This window comes from Pseudophryne corroboree, chromosome 2 (assembly GCF_028390025.1).
Source record: "Pseudophryne corroboree isolate aPseCor3 chromosome 2, aPseCor3.hap2, whole genome shotgun sequence".
In the NCBI taxonomy this organism is placed as follows: domain Eukaryota; kingdom Metazoa; phylum Chordata; class Amphibia; order Anura; family Myobatrachidae; genus Pseudophryne; species Pseudophryne corroboree.
In genome coordinates this window covers 616,241,132-616,262,735 of record NC_086445.1, presented here as the reverse complement: position 1 = coordinate 616,262,735, position 21,604 = coordinate 616,241,132, and the positions used below count along the sequence as shown (strand labels likewise).

At 43.2% G+C, this 21,604-nt stretch overlaps 1 protein-coding gene across 1 annotated transcript in view; it reads right to left on the bottom strand.

The window, feature by feature from the left end:
• Positions 1 to 12,364: 12,364 nt before the first annotated feature.
• Positions 12,365 to 21,604, bottom strand: part of LMOD1 (leiomodin 1) — a 65,159-nt gene continuing 55,919 nt past the window's right edge. Inside the window, exons 2-3 of the mRNA XM_063954809.1 lie at positions 18,256 to 19,707; positions 12,365 to 13,306 (exon numbers count right to left, since the gene is read on the bottom strand). Coding sequence (XP_063810879.1) covers positions 13,280 to 13,306; positions 18,256 to 19,707 — 1,479 coding nt within the window. The 3' untranslated portion in view covers positions 12,365 to 13,279. The remainder of the gene's footprint in view (positions 13,307 to 18,255; positions 19,708 to 21,604) is intronic.

The window sequence follows — 21,604 nt, the reverse complement described above, 5'->3', positions numbered from 1 at the left end:
TAGGTCCTTACCAATTATTGGGTCCTTTTTCAAAATCTTCCAATGTTTTTTTAAAATTCTTTTTACATGGTGATGTTGAGAGGTATAGTTAGTAATAAATGACCATTTAAAAATGTCATTATTTTTCGCCTTTTTCTTATTTTCAGACTTTTTTAACAAATCCTCTCTATTCATACCATTTACTCTTTCCAGGGAATCTGATACAATTTGATCTTTATATCCACTTCCCTTGAAATTGGTGGACATTTCTTTTGCCTGGGTTAAAAATACATCTCTATCCGTACAGTTTCTTTTTAATCTTTTAAATTGACTCATCGGTATGGTATCCAGCCATCTACTATGGTGACAACTTTCCACATCAATATAAGTACTGGAATCCGTTGGTTTGACAAAGTTTTTTGTTTTTATCATACCCTGTTCAATGTAAATGGTCAAATCCAAAAAGTTGACTAAGGATTGACTTTTTTCAAAGGTTAAAAAGATGTTTGAATCATTCTCATTTAAATATGAACAGAATTGCTCTAATTCTTCCGTACTTCCCCCCCATATAAAAACAATATCATCAATGTACCTTCGCCATGAGACCAGGTTCGCCCCAAATGGGTTATCTTTCCATATCTTATCATCTTCCCATGCGCCCATAAAAATATTTGCGTAACTCGGGGCGAACCTGGTACCCATGGCGGTACCTCGTTTCTGAATATAAAATTCCCCTTTAAAAGTAAAATAATTGTTAAATAAAATAAATTCAATACCCTCTAATAAAAATTCCTGTAGTCCAGGTTCTATAATTGAAAGTGCTAGTGCTTTTTTTACTGCCTCTAGACCTTGACTGTGGTCAATTATCGTGTACAGCGAACTGACGTCCGCTGTAACTAAGGAATAACCTTCTTTCCATTCTATATCATCTAAAAATTGGAGGGCTTCTAGGGTATCTTTTAAGTGAGATTTATTTTTTGACACTAAGGGCTGTAAATAATAATCAATGTATTGGGATAAATTGGCAGATAATGATTCGATTCCGGAGACAATGGGTCTTCCTGGGGGTTTCACGGGGTCTTTGTGTACTTTGGGAAGGATATATATCGTAGGTATCTTGGGGTCATCTATACATATAAAATTTAATTCTTTATCTGTTAAGATGCCCTTTTTCTTATAAGATGCCCTTAGAAATGGTGGAGTCTTATAAGAAAAAGGGCATCTTAACAGATAAAGAATTAAATTTTATATGTATAGATGACCCCAAGATACCTACGATATATATCCTTCCCAAAGTACACAAAGACCCCGTGAAACCCCCAGGAAGACCCATTGTCTCCGGAATCGAATCATTATCTGCCAATTTATCCCAATACATTGATTATTATTTACAGCCCTTAGTGTCAAAAAATAAATCTCACTTAAAAGATACCCTAGAAGCCCTCCAATTTTTAGATGATATAGAATGGAAAGAAGGTTATTCCTTAGTTACAGCGGACGTCAGTTCGCTGTACACGATAATTGACCACAGTCAAGGTCTAGAGGCAGTAAAAAAAGCACTAGCACTTTCAATTATAGAACCTGGACTACAGGAATTTTTATTAGAGGGTATTGAATTTATTTTATTTAACAATTATTTCTCTATCGTCCTAGTGGATGCTGGGGTTCCTGAAAGGACCATGGGGAATAGCGGCTCCGCAGGAGACAGGGCACAAAAAGTAAAGCTTTAGGATCAGGTGGTGTGCACTGGCTCCTCCCCCTATGACCCTCCTCCAAGCCTCAGTTAGATTTTTGTGCCCGGCCGAGAAGGGTGCAATCTAGGTGGCTCTCCTAAAGAGCTGCTTAGAAAAGTTTAGCTTAGGTTTCTTATTTTACAGTGAGTCCTGCTGGCAACAGGATCACTGCAACGAGGGACTTAGGGGAGAAGAAGTGAACTCACCTGCGTGCAGGATGGATTGGCTTCTTTGGCTACTGGACATTAGCTCCAGAGGGACGATCACAGGTACAGCCTGGATGGTCACCGGAGCCTCGCCGCCGGCCCCCTTGCAGATGCTGAAAAGAGAAGAAGGTCCAGAATCGGCGGCAGAAGACTCCTCAGTCTTCTTAAGGTAGCGCACAGCACTGCAGCTGTGCGCCATTGCTCTCAGCACACTTCACACGGCAGTCACTGAGGGTGCAGGGCGCTGGGAGGCAATGTAAACCTATTTTTTGGCAAAAAATACCTCACATATAGCCTCCGGGGGCTATATGGAGATATTTAACCCCTGCCAGAATCCGTTGAAGAGCGGGAGACGAGCCCGCCGAAAAAGGGGCGGGGCCTATCTCCTCAGCACACAGCGCCATTTTCCCTCACAGAAAGGCTGGAGGGAAGGCTCCCAGGCTCTCCCCTGCACTGCACTACAGAAACAGGGTTAAAACAGAGAGGGGGGGCACTAATTTGGCGTTAGAAATATATAAAAAGATGCTATAAGGGAAAACACTTATATAAGGTTGTCCCTATATAATTATAGCGTTTTTTGGTGTGTGCTGGCAAACTCTCCCTCTGTCTCTCCAAAGGGCTAGTGGGTCCTGTCCTCTATCAGAGCATTCCCTGTGTGTGTGCTGTGTGTCGGTACGTGTGTGTCGACATGTATGAGGACGATGTTGGTGAGGAGGCGGAGCAATTGCCTGTAATGGTGATGTCACTCTCTAGGGAGTCGACACCAGAATGGATGGCTTATTTAGGGAATTACGTGATAATGTCAACACGCTGCAAGGTCGGTTGACGACATGAGACGGCCGACAAACAATTAGTACCGGTCCAGACGTCTCAAAAACACCGTCAGGGGTTTTAAAACGCCCGTTTACCTTAGTCGGTCGACACAGACACAGACACGGACACTGAATCCAGTGTCGACGGTGAATAAACAAACGTATTCCTTATTAGGGCCACACGTTAAGGGCAATGAAGGAGGTGTTACATATTTCTGATACTACAAGTACCACAAAAGAGGGTATTATGTGGGATGTTAAAAAACTACCTGTAGTTTTTCCTGAATCAGATAAATTAAAGGAAGTGTGTGATGATGCGTGGGTTCCCCCCGATAGAAAATTATTGGCGGTATACCCTTTCCCGCCAGAAGTTAGGGCGCGTTGGGAAACACCCCTTAGGGTGGATAAGGCGCTCACACGCTTATCAAAACAAGTGGCGGTACCGTCTATAGATAGGGCCGTCCTCAAGGAGCCAGCTGACAGGAGGCTGGAAAATATCATATAAAAGTATATACACACATACTGGTGTTATACTGCGACCAGCGATCGCCTCAGCCTGGATGTGCAGAGCTGGGGTGGCTTGGTCGGATTCCCTGACTAAAAATATTGATACCCTTGACAGGGACAGTATTTTATTGACTATAGAGCATTTAAAGGATGCATTTCTATATATGCGAGATGCACAGAGGGATATTTGCACTCTGGCATCAAGAGTAAGTGCGATGTCCATATCTGCCAGAAGATGTTTATGGACACGACAGTGGTCAGGTGATGCAGATTCCAAACGGCACAAAGGTGTATTGCCGTATAAAGGAAGAGGAGTTATTTGGGGTCGGTCCATCGGACCTGGTGGCCACGGCAACTGCTGGAAAATCCACCGTTTTTACCCTAAGTCACATCTCTGCAGAAAAAGACACCGTCTTTTCAGCCTCAGTCCTTTCGTCCCTATAAGAGTCATATTTGCCCAGGGATAGAGGAAAGGGAAGAAGACTGCAGCAGGCAGCCCATTCCCAGGAACAGAAGCCTTCCACCGCTTCTGCCAAGCTCTCAGCATGACGCTGGGACCGTACAGGACCCCTGGATCCTACAAGTAGTATCCCAGGGGTACAGATTGGAATGTCGAAACGTTTCCCCCTCGCAGGCTCCTGAAGTCTGCTTTACCAAGGTATCCCTCCGACAAGGAGGCAGTATGGGAAAAAATTCACAAGCTGTATTCCCAGCAGGTGATAATCAAATTATCCCTCCTACAACAAGGAAAGGGGTATTATTCCACACTATATTGTGGTACTGAAGCCAGAAGGCTAGGTGAGACCTATTCTAAATCTAAAAAAATTTGAACACTTACAAAGGTTCAAATCAAGATGGAGTCACTCAGAGCAGTGATAACGAACCAGGAAGAAGGGGACTATATAGTGTCCCGGGACATCAGGGATGCTTACCTCCATGTCCCAAATTTGCCCTTCTCACTAAGGGTACCTCAGGTTCGTGGTATAGAACTGTCACTGTCAGTTTCAGACGCTGCCGTTTGGATTGTCCACGGCACCCCGGGTCTTTACCAAGGTAATGGCCGAAATGATGATTCTTCTTCGAAGAAAAGGCGTCTTAATTACCCCTTACTTGGACGATCTCCTGATAAGGGCAAAGTCCAGGGAACAGTTGGAGGTCGGAGTAGCACTATCTCGGATACTGCTACAACAGCACGGATGGATTCTAAATATTCCAAAATCGCAGCTGATCCTGACGACACGTCTGCTGTGCCTAGGGATGATTCTGGACACAGTCCAGAAAAAGGTGTTTCTCCCGGAAGAGAAAGCCAGGGAGTTATCCGAGCTAGTCAAGAACCTCCTAAAACCAGGAAAAGTGTCAGTGCATCATTGCACAAGGGTCCTGGTAAAAATGGTGGTTTCCTACGAAGCAATTCCATTCGGCAGATTTCACGCAAGAACTTTTCAGTGGGATCTGCTGGACAAATGGTCCGGATCGCATCTTCAGATGCATCAGCGGATAACCCTATATCCAAGGACAAGGGTGTCTCTCCTGTGGTGGTTACAGAGTGCTCATCTTCTAGAGGGCCGCAGATTCGGCATTCAGGATTGGATGCTGGTGACCACGGAGGCCAGCCCGAGAGGCTGGGGAGCAGTCACACAAGGAAAAAATTTCCAGGGAGTGTGATCAAGTCTGGAGACTTTTCTCCACATAAATATACTGGAGCTAAGGGTAAATTTATAATGCTCTAAGCTTAGCAAGACCTCTGCTTCAAGGTCAGCCGGTATTGATCCAGTGGGAAAAACATCACGGCAGTCGCCCACGTAAACAGACAGGGCGGCACAAGAAGCAGGAGGGCAATGGCAAAAACTGCAAGGACTTTTCGCTGGGCGAAAAATCATGTGATAGCACTGTCAGCAGTGTTTCATTCCGGGAGTGGAAACTGGGAAGAAGACTTCCTCAGCAGGCACGACCTCCACCCGGGAGAGTGGAAACTTCATCGGGAAGTTTTTCCACATGATTGTGAACCGTTGGGAAATACCAAAGGTGGACATGATGGCGTCCCGTCTGAACAAAAAACGGGACAGGTATTGCGCCAGGTCAAGAGACCCTCAGGCAATAGCTGTGGACGTTCTGGTAACACCGTGGGTGTACCAGTCGGGGTATGTGTTCCCTCCTCTGCTTCTCATACCTAAGGTACTGAGAATTATAAGACGTAGAGGAGTAAGAACTATACTCATGGCTCCGGATTGGCCAAGAAGGACTTGGTACCCGGAACTTCAAGAGATGCTCACAGAGGACTTATGGCCTCTGCCGCTAAGAAGGGACTTGCTTCAGCAAGTACCATGTCTGTTCCAAGACTTACCGCAGCTGCGTTTGACGGCATGGCGATGGAACGCCGGATCCTAAGGGAAAAAGGCATTCCGGAAGAGGTCATTCCTACCCTGGTCAAAGCCAGGAAGGAGGTGACCGCACAACATTATCACCACATGTGGCGAAAATATGTTGCGTGGTGTGAGGCCAGGAAGGCCCCACGAAGAAATTTCAACTCGGTCGATTCCTGCATTTCCTGCAAACAGGAGTGTCTATGGGCCTCAAATTGGGGCCCATTAAGGTTCAAATTTCGGCCCTGTCGATTTTCTTCCAGAAAGAATTGGCTTCAGTTCCTGAAGTCCAGAAGTTTGTCAAGGGAGTATTGCATATACAACCCCCTTTTGTGCCTCCAGTGGCACTGTGGGATCTCAACGTAGTTCTGGGATTCCTCAAATCACATTGGTTTAAAACCAGTCAAATCTGTGGATTTGAAGCATCTCACATGAAAAGTGACCATGCTCTTGGCTCTGGCCTGGGCCAGGCGAGTGTCAAATTGGTGGGTTTTTTTCTCAAAAAAGCCCATATCTATTTGTCCATTCGGACAGGGCAGAGCTGCGGACTCGTCCCCAGTTCTCTCCCTAAGGTGGTGTCAGTGTTTCACCTGAACCAGCTTATTGTGGTGCCTTGCGCCTACTAGGGACTTGGAGGACTCCAAGTTGCTGGATGTTGTCAGGGCCCTGAAAGTATAGGTTCCAGGACGGCTGGAGTCAGGAAAACTGACTTGCTGTTATCCTGTATGCACCCAACAAACTGGGTGCTCTTGCTTCTAAGCAGACTATTGCTAGTTGGATGTGTAATACAATTCAGCTTGCACATTCTGTGGCAGGCCTGCCACAGCCAAAATATGTAAATGCCCATTCCACAAGGAAGGTGGGCTCATCTTGGGCGGCTGCCCGAGGGGTCTCGGCTTTACAACTTTGCCGAGCGGCTATTTAGTCAGGGGCAAACACGTTTGTAAAATCCTACAAATTTGATACCCTGGCTAAGGAGGACCTGGAGTTCTCTCATTCGGTGCTGCAGAGTCATCCGCACTCTCCCGCCCGTTTGGGAGCTTTGGTATAATCCCCATGGTCCTTTCAGGAACCCCAGCATCCACTAGGACGATAGAGAAAATAAGAATTTACTTACCGATAATTCTATTTCTCGGAGTCCGTAGTGGATGCTGGGCGCCCATCCCAAGTGCGGATTATCTGCATTACTGGTACATAGTTACAAAAATCGGGTTATTATTGTTGTGAGCCATCTTTTCAGAGGCTCCGCTGTTATCATACTGTTAACTGGGTTCAGATCACAGGTTGTACAGTGTGATTGGTGTGGCTGGTATGAGTCTTACCCGGGATTCAAAATCCTTCCTTATTGTGTACGCTCGTCCGGGCACAGTATCCTAACTGAGGCTTGGAGGAGGGTCATAGGGGGAGGAGCCAGTGCACACTACCTGATCCTAAAGCTTTACTTTTTGTGCCCTGTCTCCTGCGGAGCCGCTATTCCCCATGGTCCTTTCAGGAACCCCAGCATCCACTACGGACTCCGAGAAATAGAATTATCGGTAAGTAAATTCTTATTTTTACTTTTAAAGGGGAATTTTATATTCAGAAACGAGGTACCGCCATGGGTACCAGGTTCGCCCCGAGTTACGCAAATATTTTTATGGGCGCATGGGAAGATGATAAGATATGGAAAGATAACCCATTTGGGGCGAACCTGGTCTCATGGCGAAGGTACATTGATGATATTGTTTTTATATGGGGGGGAAGTACGGAAGAATTAGAGCAATTCTGTTCATATTTAAATGAGAATGATTCAAACATCTTTTTAACCTTTGAAAAAAGTCAATCCTTAGTCAACTTTTTGGATTTGACCATTTACATTGAACAGGGTATGATAAAAACAAAAAACTTTGTCAAACCAACGGATTCCAGTACTTATATTGATGTGGAAAGTTGTCACCATAGTAGATGGCTGGATACCATACCGATGAGTCAATTTAAAAGATTAAAAAGAAACTGTACGGATAGAGATGTATTTTTAACCCAGGCAAAAGAAATGTCCACCAATTTCAAGGGAAGTGGATATAAAGATCAAATTGTATCAGATTCCCTGGAAAGAGTAAATGGTATGAATAGAGAGGATTTGTTAAAAAAGTCTGAAAATAAGAAAAAGGAGAAAAATAATGACATTTTTAAATGGTCATTTATTACTAACTATACCTCTCAACATCACCATGTAAAAAGAATTTTAAAAAAACATTGGAAGATATTGAAAAAGGACCCAATAATTGGTAAGGACCTACCAAACTATCCTAATTGCATTTTTAAAAGAGCCCCCAATCTAAAAACGAAATTAGTAAAAAGTCTTTGTCCACCGTCCCCTAAAAAGGGTAATGTATTAACCAAAGGATTTTTTCGCTGTGGGAGTTGTATTGGATGTAAAAATATACCCAATACCTTTGGTAATAAACTAACTGAGGTTGATATAAATAAGAAGAAACATAAAATCAGCGAATTTTTAACATGCCATTCTTTTAATGTTATATATGCCATTGAATGTTCATGTGGCAAATTTTATATAGGTAGGACAAGTAGGGCTTTTAAGATTAGACTGGGTGAACACATAAGAAACATCCGCAAGGGCTTAGACACTCATGCACTTTCCAAACATTTTAAAGAGACTCATAACTGTGATATCAAACATCTTAAGAATTTTTATATTCTGAAAAAAGTTTCCATTGATGCCAGAGGGGGTGATGTAGCAGCCAAATTGGCTAAAAGTGAAATGAATATGATTTATAACTTTAATACATTATCCCCAAATGGCATCAATAAGGACTTTGAGTTAAAATGGTTTTTATAAGTAAGTTTTTAGGAAGTTTTATGGTTTTATTGTTTTTAATAAAAGTGTGTAATTTCATGTATTTATATTTCATGTTCTGGACATTGCACTGAATTATCCACTTAGAGATAACAAACTCAACATAAAGGACGACTCTCCAGATACAGCATTTCAACGGAGAGACAGAAATGAACACAGTCACAATATATCCTGGAGAAATAGACGGAGCGCAGCGTTACGCCATGACCGGATGTGACGCGCGGAGAAAGAAGTCGCTTCCGGGAATAGCGGTGGAACGCATATGCGTTCCAATGGACGGCGGACCGCGGAAGTGACAAACGTGGAGAAAGAAGTCACTTCCGGAAATAGCGGTGGAACGCAAATGCGTTCCATCGGACGGCGGACCGCGGAAGTAACACACTATTCAGATGCTTTGGAAAGGAGTTAATTTGGCGCCCACAGAGGGAATACAAAATACCTGAACAGGACAAATGGATGGGTTACATAGGAATGTTACACATAGAATTTACATGCTAGTTGATCCATGTCTGGTATTAGGCCTTTCACATAGGATAATGATGTCATCAGGAAGAGGGGTATAAATAGGATATCCTGGGGAAGAAGAAACATGTGCCTTGAAAAAGATACTTGAAAGTATTGAAACGCGTTGGCTGGTTTGCCTTTTTGGAGTCCGGGATCAATCCACAGGAGGAATCACGAGGGACTGGGGACGCCTGGTTGTTTATTCTATCTGCCTTGTTTTTCCTGCTTTATGGTGAGAGTCCGGCCATCCTCATTGGCTTTTTTATTTATTCATAAAGCAGTATTACACTATATTTGCTCTTTACTCTTTTATGAGAATACTGGAAAGGGAATGATGGAAGAATGAAAACCTGGGATTTCGTTAGGACTGACTTGTAAGTAAGCTGCTGAAGCTTGCAGGGGAAAGAGAGGGGGAGCCAGATCAGGCTGAGGAGGAGCAGTGTAATTGCATGAGTGCCATCAGGGGTGTTTGTTTGGTGCACACCACAACATCTGACAATGTATCTGCTTTATTAGGATTGGTATAAGGGTGGATATTTTATATGCGTTGACCATCAATAGATGTTGCTAGACACGCCCAAAAGGCGGTACTAGACACACCCCTCCAGCGGTGCACCCCCTAATAAAATGTGCTGCGCACGCCAGTGAACAGCTCCACTTATAAAACCAGCACTTTAGTAAATATACCCCTTACTCTGCAAACTGAAATCTTTTTTTGTGCTGTTCCTCAAAACTAGGGGCCTAATTCAGACCTGATCGTAGCAGCAAATTTGTTAGCAGATGGGCAAAACCATGTGCACTGCAGGAGGGGGGACAGGGCAGATATAACATGTGCAGAGAGAGTTAGATTTGGGTGGGTTATATTGTTTCTGTGCAGGGTAAATACTGTCTGCTTTATTTTTACACTGCAATTTAGATTTCAGTTACAGGTTATATCTGCCTCCCTTGCAGTGCACATGGTTTTGCCCATCTGCTAACAAATTTGCTGCTACGATCAGGTCTGAATATGGCCCTAGGTGCACTGGTTATCTGTGTGAGTATCATTCACTGGTTGATATGAATTTTATTGTTACCATTATAACATACCTCCCAACTTTTAGTTCAGCCGAGGAGGGACACTGGACAATATTAGGGTGTGTGGCCTAATGGAAAGGGGCATGGCCTAAGGGAAAGGGGCATGGTCTCACAGCAAGTGCTGTGATCGCAAGCCACGCCCCGTTTTCGTCATTAGCTGCTGGTCATGCCCCCTGTCCCTCTCTGCCGTGAATAGACGCAGAGAGGGACAGGGGCACAGAGCAGCGAGTGACGGGGGGATCTCCCAACTGCCCCACCCGCGGGACACTGCGACCCGCGGGTGGGACAGCGGGACAGACCGTGAAAAACGGGACTGTCCCGCCAAAATGTTATAATGTCATCTTATGCAGAGATTTAAATCATACTTACCTACCTGACCCTCTCCATGAGGGAGAAAATGCTCTGTTCCTGGACTTTCCTGGTAATGTATGATTGCCATCACCTGTGGTGAGCTAGTTAATTGATAAGAAAGGTGTTTCACCACAGGTGATGGCAATCATACATTACCAGGAAAGTCCAGGAACAGAGCATTTTCTCCCTCATGGAGAGGGTCAGGTAGGCAAGTATGATTTAAATACAGTAGAATGAATAACAGTAGGTTTTGGAACTTTGGGTTGAAACCCAAACAAACATGTTTAAAAAGCAGCAACCCCATGGGGCCGTGTCAGTTAGGTGTGAGAGCATCAGGAAGCATTCAGAGGTGGATTTCTGCTCATATTATCCCTTTTACCTGGGACGCTCATGGATTACACAGGTTCTGTGGCTGGCTGACTTCAAGCCTACATTTCAGCTGGTTTTAATCAGCGACAGAACCTGTTTAATCCATGAGCGTCCCAGATAAAAGGGATAAAGTGGTCACTCTACCTATATGGTGGTGTGACCAGAGATCAGTCTACCTAATGGGCTGAAATGCGTGATAATTGAATCTGCCCACATGCATATTGGAATGGTAGCGTCTAGTTTCCCTTCATGGAGAGGACCTTTCCCATAAGCCGCTGGGTCCATGTCACAAACTATCTCGTTATGTCACTTCCAGGTCCTGATCATGAAGGAAACATACACAACCATATTGGAATGCTGTGGTCACAATGGCCCAAATGTAGTAAGCTTTAAAAAGTGATGGAGTGGAAATGGATAAAGAGTGATAACTGACCCGCTAATCAGCTCCTAACTGACATTTTTCAAAGACATCCTGTGACATGGCAATTAAGAGCTGATTGTACTAATTACCCAACCATGGCTTGTTGGAGGAGCCTGGGTCATCTGCTGAGGGGGACACCCCCTCTGCATTTAGGCACACACCCCAGTATCTGGGACACCCTATGCAGCCCTGAATGTTACCGTATTTGCCGGCGTATAAGACGACTGGGCGTATAAGACGACCCCCAACATTTCCACTCAAAATATAGAGTTTGTTATATACTCGCCGTATAAGACTACCCCCTCTTCCGCACACCTTCCACACACCAAATAAAACGTAAAAGAACATCAGATTGTAAAATGTATAAAAGTATACCCCTGTGTGCATTTATTGTTACCTGTTTCACATGAGTGCCATTAGTATTAGTGCCATTACAGTACCTGTCATTGTCACCATTGTACGGCCACAACGCGACTGCAGCGCCTCCGGCCAGTCCCTGCATCTCCCTGTAATTGGCACTAGTGCGCAAGTCCGCATGTGCGAGCTCTGCGTAGACAAGGGGCGGGCCACGCTGATGACCCGCCGCGGCCGCACTGGATACCGCGCGATACTGGATGGTATGTAGAATGAGGTGGGCGGGCATCGGGAGGCCACTATGGGCACCGGGCGAGTATCGGAAGGCCACTATGGCAGCTATGTCTATCCCAACTGAAGTGCACCCGGCGTATAAGACGACCCCCCCACTTGGCGGCATGTTTTTCAGGGCAAAAAAGTCGTCTTATACGCCAGCAAATACGGTACCTATGACAACAACACTGTGAGGCAGCAATACAAACCACTGTGCCTCCCAACGCCTCTGCAGTATAATTATTTAAATGCTTTTGTTAAATACCTAGAAGTATTTGCACAAACTGAGGCATGAGGAACCTGGCACTGCTAATGATTTTGAACTGCACTTCGTAAATCAGGATCACTGTCTTCATGGCTATAGCTGTTTTTCCTCAATCTCCCCTGCCACTTTCTATCCCAAACACTCTCGCCCTCCCTTGTCCTGTGAATAAGAAACAAGTTGCTGTGATTTCCATATATGGAAAATTGAAGCACAAAGTATCTTTTCCCTGTCAAAGAGACTTGCAGTGCCAGACTTTATATCCCCTAGAGAAACTTGCAGAACAGTATAAATACCCATGCATTTGTAATGTTTATTAAGCTCCTAAAACAATCCTTTTCACAATAGATTTACAGTCAGTCAAAAATATATATATATATCTGTGCGAATTTAGCATTTTAAATAACAGTGATACTCAGTACCCATCTATATGTTCTCACACAGCTTTCATGCCATGTATCTGTTAACCAGTTCACAGTGGAGAGGGTAACAGAGAAAAGTGCTTAATGCACTAAGTGACAAGGAAATGTACTAAGCCTTGGAGTGTGATGAAGTGGAGAGAGATAAAGTACCAACCAATCAGCTCCCAACTGTCATGTTACAGGCTGTTTCAAAAACGCCAGGAGCTGATTGGTTGTTAGTTTATCTCTCTCCACTTTATCAGTCTCCTGGGTTTAGTACATCTGCCACTATGTTTGTTTTGTAACAATTTTATGTGTTTTACTGTTTATTGTGGATTTAACAGTGTACAAAAATCCATATATTCAGCTGACAACTGTATGGAGATTGTGACATCAGTCAGTTATCAGAAGTCCAGAGAGACCTTCAAAAGGGGTTTCAGGCTTATGCAGTTGTGAAACATACATTGCACGTTGCCTTGAAAAAGTGACTAACAGATTCCCATTTTTCACTGATCTCTTCTTGATCCCAGATCTGACATGTAAACCACATTGTTGGACTCCCAGCATGTGTCCATTATACGAAAATGTTGCCATCATGGATATGTAAAAAGATGATCAGTCACACTAATATAATACAAAGGCTTTCATTAGAATTGTTGGCTAGTTAAGGCTGCAGTTGGACCCTAAGAAGCAATCTGAATAATTGCTGCAATAAAACGGATGTGGGTTTAAAAGACAACTTTATACATTTAGGTTGTTCAGCACGAGAAGTAACATTTCTTCTGGCAAGCCGTCATTTTTTTTATTTATTTTTTACTTCAGCCATTTTGGCACTTCCACCTATAAAAAAAAGAACATGGTGTGAAGATTGTGGTTGTATAATTGGGAAGCACACAGTGAATAAATCATTCTTTAGGCTTCAAAGCAATGAGGGTATAATCAAAACCTTAAGGTGGGTACAAGAAATATATGATATATTGTGCAATCTTGAGTCGTTAATCGCATTTTCCCATATAATGTGCTGCACGTCAGATAGGGCGATGTGGTGCACATCATGTAGTGTGACTGTATGCAGTACCAAACAATATGTTGGACTCTGAAGTTTGCCACTGTTCTACATGATGATTGCATAGTGTCTACGGCAGCACCATTAATTGGATACATCCCTCAAAATTATGTATTGTGTCATCATTCTGAAGCCTGTATAGATTGTATGCTCCAAATCGTGTGTTCTTGGATTGTATGTGAACTTGGAATGACCAAGGCATCATTTATTACACTTTGTACTAACATCGGATGTGTTTTTTTGGCTAAAATGCATCATAGATTCTTAGTCACATATCAAATTAATCAGCACAGTCTCCTGATGAGTCCTAGTCGCACTGCGTTGCAACTAAGATGCATTTTTGGCAAAAAAAAAGACTCCCGATGTTAGCAGAGTCTACAGAACCTGGCAGGCCGAGGACACATTGGTACTTCGTTCAAGTGTGTACCCAGCTTTAGAGCTGGCTGGTTACTGGCCTCATTACTATTTGGACTCAATTACAAAGGCTGATTATTACTCCCCTGTGTACGTTCCATTCGCAGGTGGTGCATCACCACATGATATGGACAACATTTATGAGGACAAAGTTTAGTTATGTAGAGGACACTGATCTACATACTGAATTGTGTTTCTGCTCAATGTTTATGACTGGATCATGCAGGAGCAGAAGGTGATTGCCATGAAACAATATACACATATAAATATACGTATATACACTGAAGTGCCAGAAGTCATGGCGTAGGTTCCTAGTATCATTCAGGACCCGCTGTAGCCTGGTGAAGTGCAGCAACTTGTGGCATCGATTCCACAAGTGAGCAGAAAACCTCTGGAGACCTCTGTTGACCCATGATGCCTGGATAGCTTTCCACAACTCGCTGATATTTTTAGGTATAGGATCTTGGCGGTAAATAGACCTCTCCACCACACCCCATGAATGCTTGATTGGGGTCATGTTGGGTGAACGTAGTGGCCAGACCATTTGATGGAACTCTCCAGAATGCTCCTCAAACTAATTCTGGAGAACTTGGGACTGATGACATGGTGCATTATTCCATATGCATGTTTTGGGGTTACATGAAATCCATGAAGGGCTGCAAATTGTTGCCAAGCACTGCAACATAGTGGTGTCCAATCAATGACGTGTTCAGGTGGACCAGAAGACCCAATCTATGCGACTTGAATACACCCCATAATATTTTGGAACCACCACCAGCCTGCATTGTGCCCTGTTGACTACTTTGTTCCATGGGGTCTGTGCCACACTCGAACCCTACCATCAGCCTGAAACAACTGGAATCCTGACTGATCAGACCACGCCACTTGTTGCCCATCCTCCAAGGTGCAGTGTCAGTGTTAATAGGGGCACTCTGGTGGATCTTCTGGTGCCATATCCCATGGAAGCTAAATAACGCTGCACTGACCTGCTGGATATGGGACTTGTGCTTCCTGTATTGAATGTGGATGTCGCTTATCTGTTACCATGGACAATTCAGTCCAGACATTGCTGGTTGTGATTTTTAAGCACCTGTGGTTGGCCACTGCTTTGTCCGCAGTGGGTAGTAATGCCTTCTAGGAAATATTCCCGGTCCACATGTGACACTTTAGATCGAGGAATGTAAAATGTCTGCAAAACTTCAGAAATGGAATTTCCCATCCATCGGGAACCCACTGTCATGCCACGTTCGAACTCCGATAATTCACATTGCCTTGCCAAGAGCTGCTTAGCCAGTATTCAAACTGACTCACGAGATTACCTTTACATACTGCTAACCCATGACTTTTGCCACTTCAGTGTATATGTATGGGGCTAAATCTCTGTCCTGCGCTATTCAATTAGCACCACTGCTCCTCACAGTAAGCCCCAGAGACTGATTTAGAGCAGATTTTTCCTCACAGCCTCAGGAGCTGTGAGGATTATCTACATTAAATGCACTCTCTGTGGCTTACTGCTCAGGGTAACTGGTAGATACCGGGCACTTAACCTGGAATCTATGGGTTAACACGCGTTAGCTGCAGGATTACCACACTGTGCTATTCAATTAGCACTGCTGCTCCTCAAAGTAAGCCCCAGAGACTATATTTAAGGCACATTTTTCCTCACAGCCTCAGGAGCTGCAATGAAAATCTGCATTAAATGCACCCTCTGTGGCTTAGTGCTCAGGGTAACTGATAGATACCGGGCACTTAACCTGGAATCTATGGGTTAACGTGTGTTAGCTGCAGGATTACCACGCTGCATAATTGCCTAATAATCGAATAGGTCCGGGGCATTAAACCCAGAACTTTAGCCACCCGGTAAACCATGCTTGCCAAGGCTAGCTGGACAACTGCAAGGCTCCCGAAAGTTGGGTGGTGCTCCCGGAGAGTAGGCAAGTCTCCTAAATCCTGCTTCAACCCGCAGCCCAACAGCTCAGTGAAGTGGGGGGACCCAGTGGGCGATGACGTGATTCGCTCTAAATTAAGTCGTCATAGCCATGTCCCTGCATTACAATGCTGGTAATCTAGCAGGGGGCGTGGCCATAATGAGGTGATCACGTAGCCATGCCTGCACACTTCCTTAGCTGCATAACTCCTGTATCAAACCACACACCCTGCACTGCCCTCCTCTGAGCCTGCCTGGCTGCTCCCTCCTGGACTGGGAAGCCAGAAAGTTGACAACACTGCCCCTATATAGCTGTTATCTATCTATCTATCTATCTATCTATCTATCTATCTATCTATCTATCTATCTATCTGTCTGTCTGTCTGTCTGTCTGTCTGTCTGTCTGTCTGTCTATCTAATTAGATTGTTGTCTTACTAAGTTTTCTTGCCTACACTTAGGGTCTCTAATATCACTAACCTATTCTATTTATATCCAAGTTGATCTAATAAAAATAAAACAAAAACCCACTAATTGTAACTGCCAATACATTTAAAAAAACAGGTCTTAGATTATTCCAACAGATAAAAGCCACTGCATTTTCCACTGGATAAGCATTTTCTCAAATTAAAATATCCAAATATACCACATCTTACTGAAAGAAAAAGAAAAAATGATGCTTGTATTGATGCATTGATATAAAACAAATATAATACTGGTCTCATGTTCTGTAATTACATGATTTGGGCTTCTGGCACACACAAACCAGCACCACATAGGGAAAAACAAAAATGTGTATTACCTTAGGTGCTAGTGCAAAGAGAAAGGAACCAATCTGAGCACTTGTGCTGTGCTACAACTGTTACAGCATATATTTAAACAGTACTTTTACAAAATAAATATGCTTATGAGGTCTTCAAAAGATTTAATTTCTACATGTGTGAAGCAGTCAATTGGGTCACACATTGAGACTGATCGCTTGGTTTAGCAATTAGGAAAAAACAGACAGGGCTAGTAGAAATGCAATGTATTCTATACAAAGCATTGCTTACTACTATTCTACTTGATTCTATTCTATATATTTGTATTCTATAGTTTAATGGTGATGTAGTTATGTGACCGGCATCATCTACACCAGGGCTGGCCAAACCGGTCCTCGAGATCTACCAACGGTTCACATTTTCCAGACCACCTAGCTGGTGACAGGTGTAGTCATTACTAATTAAGATGTGCTGCATTCATTCCTAACTGACATTTCTACAGCTCTCCAGGAGGCCTGGAAAACATGAACTGTTGGTAGATCTCGAGGACCGGTTTGGCCAGCCCTGATCTACACTATTGCATACTTGCCTACCTGACCCCCTCCATGAGGGAGAAAATGCTCTGTTCCTGGACTTTCCTGGTAATGTATGATTGCCATCACCTGTAGTGAAACACCTTTCTTATCAATTAACTAGCTCACCACAGGTGATGGCAATCATACATTACCAGGAAAGTCCAGGTACAGAGCATTTTCTCCCTCATGGAGAGGGTCGTGTAGGCAAGTATGCACTATTGTGAATGGGGTATGCTTACCTATCCAATAAATTATTCTACAGGTTAAAGATACCTTTATATGCTTTCTTCTCTCCATACCAACAGTGAGTGGCGTACACCCATCTACCGCTTTGTGTGTTCATTGGTGATGATACCGCTGGTTGTTGTATGAAAGAAATTTTGATATGCATGTAATCACCTCTTAAGTGTGAGTCTGGGTATGTTACTATTATATGAACATAATCTGTTTCACATCCTAATTATTCTGAAGTGGATAAGACTGTTCTAAACATTTTTGCATTTTTTTCTGTACTGCATGTTCTTTACATCAATCTGGAAAAAAAGGGTCTGATGACATCTGGAGGAACGATAAAGGACAACATCTGAAAATTAACTCTACTAAAAGGAACATATTGTATACACCACAGTATTTATGTTCTACGTCTTTTAGTGCCTAGTCATTCCACATTTCTGTGTATGTAAGCTTATAGAAAGTGTGGTGATCTTTCAGGGTGTTGCACAACCTTGGGCAGCTTTTTTTTGCACCAGTTCAGCAGGAATCCTCTAACTCCTTTATTTAGGACTGAATTATGTGACTGTATATATGCTTGGAGGGTTTTTACAGTATGTAAATGAATAAGAAATGTACATATATATATGGTAAAAACTGAATGGTAGAAATGTCAGAGTTGTTCACCAAATATACATCTATTATTGTCACCTACTGTACATTGTGCTGCTCATCAAACAATAGTATAGTTCTGTAGCTCTGAGGCTTCCATCCTATTAATGAGGTTTTACTCAAAATGATCTGTTCTATGAGCATGGGCCTATATTATGAAGCTTACCTTTTTAAGCTGTTTGATAGTAGTGGACCTAATGGATTCCAGCAGCTGATCTCTGGAGTTTCTCTCTGCAGGCCCTGCCTTCTCTACTATCCTTCGTTGAGACGCAGGAGACAAAGAATTCCTAATATTTTCATTAAAAAGCGGTGGAGCCAGGGGAGCCATTGGTGGGGGTGGAGGGGGTGGGATGGGCACTCCTCCCTTTTTGGGTGTGCTCTTTTGAGAGCTGTTGGTGGCTGTCTTTGACATTGATTTTGGGGGGCCCTTTGGAGGGGGGATGACTTTGGGCACTTCCAAGCAGTTTTTCTTGTTCTCTGCCTCTTTTAAAGCTTTCTGCTCTGCCATTCTGCGCTGCCTTTGCTTGTCCATGTTGCGACTCAACAAATTGGTGACAGTCATGCGGGGTCCTGCAAGCTCAAAGTGGTAGCCGAGCTTTAACAGAGTAGTGTTCTCTTTCAATATTTTTGCTATTTCCATCTCGGTTTTTCCACCACATATGTGGCGCTGGTTGTGAAAACGGAGTTCTGTCAGTGTGTCATTGTGCTGTAGTGCTCTGAAGATTGCTAATATGCCCTTGCCTGTGATGTGGTTGGAGTCTAGATTAATGCTAATAATGGTCTTATTGGACTTCAACATGGCAGCAATGGCCAAAGCAATATGGTCATCAGCTCGAGTATTAGCCAAGGAAAAGGTTTTAACAACCGTGTTGAACTCAAGGGCCTCTGTAAAACACATTAGTGTCTCAATGGTAATACAGTCTGAATTGTTCAGGTTCAGCTCTGTCATTCCTGCTTCATTATTTTTCACTTTCTCTATAAGTTCATCGAAGATACTATTTGACTCATCGTCTTTGTTTTCCTCTGCAGAATTCTTAGCTCCATTTTCAGCTTTTATTTGCTCTGTTGTTTGTAAATCATTCTTATCTTGCTCAGTTGGTTGTTTTTCCTGTGGTATTTTTTTATTGACTTTGACACTGTCTAATTTATCTTTTTTCTCAGAGGGCTTGTCTGAAATTTTCTCAGAAGACTTGTCTGAAATTTTCTCAGAAGGCTTGTCTGAAATTATTTTTTTGGACAGTTTATTTTCAGCTTGCACCTCTGGGACTGCCTTCTTTTCTATCTTTTCAACAACTTTCTCTATTTTCTCCTCAGTTTTGACCTTTTCTGCTTTCTCCTTTCCTGTTTGTTTCGTATTCTTTTCTAGATCAAGCTTTTTAGGTGGCGTCCTCTCTACCATGTCCTTGTCTGCAGCACTATTGTTTTTTTCTTGCCTGAATCTCTCTCTCATTTTGCTGACCCGTTCATCCTTTGGTTTGTCTAAGTCTTTTTTTACATTTGATTTGGTGTCTTTTGCATCCTCCTTTTTTTTTGTCGGGGATGAACCTGGCGTACGAGATTCTTTTGCCTTTTCTTCCCCTTTTTTCTCTTCTTTCACATTTTCAGAAGATTTTCCACTCTACAAAAAGCAAAAGAAAATGTGTCAGACTCTTAGATTCTTCTTCTGCTTATTACAGACTAGTATTTCAGACCAGACCATAAAAAATTGGAACTGCATAGGTAACTGTGGCTGTTGTACCTGACGTTGCTAGGCTTTATTTTTACTATATCTTACTATCTTTCTCCCTGAAGGTCTTGTGATTTCTGTCCTCCTCTCGTATTCCATCTCCCTCCCTCCTCCCCCATCTCTCTGTCTCTTCCCATCTTTCGCCTTCTGTCTCTGTGTCTCTCATTGCCCCTCCCCCCCCTCTAACCCCCTGTCTCGCCTACTATTTCTAAGACAATTATAACTTATAAATATTGTCTTTGCATTATTCTAATCAATTTTTCCAAATTTGCAGCAATCCACGGAAATACAGGGATATTCAGGGGGAGACCAGAGGTGAGGCAACTATGAACTCAGCCTCCCCTCTGTTATAGTGAGAAAGTGCCTGGAGCTGGGGACAGGGCTGCACTGTGGCCAATAATACTACAATAAAGAAAGAGGGGAGGCAGCTATCAGATATGCCTTTCTGAGGGTGCTTGGCTTGATGCAGTGTCAGATGACCTATCCAGGAAGTTACCCAGCACCCAACCAAGAGCAGCCAACAAGAAGAAGCTGATGATCGCCTAAAATGCAGGGAAACTGCTGGTGAGTGGCTGCTGGGGCTGGGAAAGGGGTTACAGTGATGACACAATCCCATCTTGTGGGCAACATAGCCCCCCTGCCATAGGTAGGAAGCAGATGGTGCCCAACAACTTTTAGGCTGCTTCTGCAGTGGTTCTGCAAAATCTTAATGGATTATTTTATGGTTAGCACCACTTCCTGTCAGCACCACCCTGGGCCACACCAGGCATGGCAACAACTAGTAATAAGCATCAGTAGTAGCTCATGTAATCATGATCAGTGGTCAGAATAGTCTTCACCAGTAGTTTTAGATTTTGTTAACTGGATTACACAGCAATGATACTGCTTCCCCATGGGTTTTTGTTTCCTGTGATGAGCAGGTTAATATGTTTCCTAGTATACTGTCCGCATTCATATAAAATAATTCCCCCAGAGACCTGTTCATCACATCATACCAGGGGCGTCTCCACAGGTGGGCTGCAGCTCAGTTCACATTTCAAATAGGGAAACCACACTAACTGCCAGTGATTTAGTTTGAAATGGCAATTAATGACAGTGTGGCTCCCCTATTTGAAATTTGAACTGACCTGCAGCCCCTCCTCTGGAGCCGCCACTGCATCAGACTAATCTATTATCATAAATCATGCAAAGAGAAATTGATTTATGTTCAAACATGCAAGGTATCTGCAATTTACTGCATATTAAGAATGGTCACTGGAGCCAATTGTACAATTTTCCTAAGTTATGAAGTGTAAAATGATTCCAGAAGTAATGAAGACTATCTCCATTACAGAGCTTAGACTGGCATTACTGGCCTTCAGCACACAATGCGTTTCTGTATTTGCAGAATTTTTATATACTCAAATTCATATGCAGAACTATACACTATATATTGGGTTTTCAAAATATAGTAAAATTAGTGTGGGCTGATGTCTTCAAGCATAAGATCTGTTGTAATATTGACCTGTTTATGTTTGTTAGTAGAGCATACCTAAAAACAGATATTTACTCTCTAGAGTAAGTGTGAGATTTTAATGTTTGGAACAGTAAGAACCTAGAAGACAATAGGGTTAGTGCACTATAATGGGTTTTAAAAACTTTTTCTAGTGCTCTACGCCTGACCTTTTGTGCCCAGCCTATAGGGGGGTACCCATGCAGAGATGTATGCTTAATTTCTAAGCAATCTGACTCGATTGCTTAGAAATTAAGCATGGATCTCTTTGTGTGTATGCCTCATAGCAATAGCGAT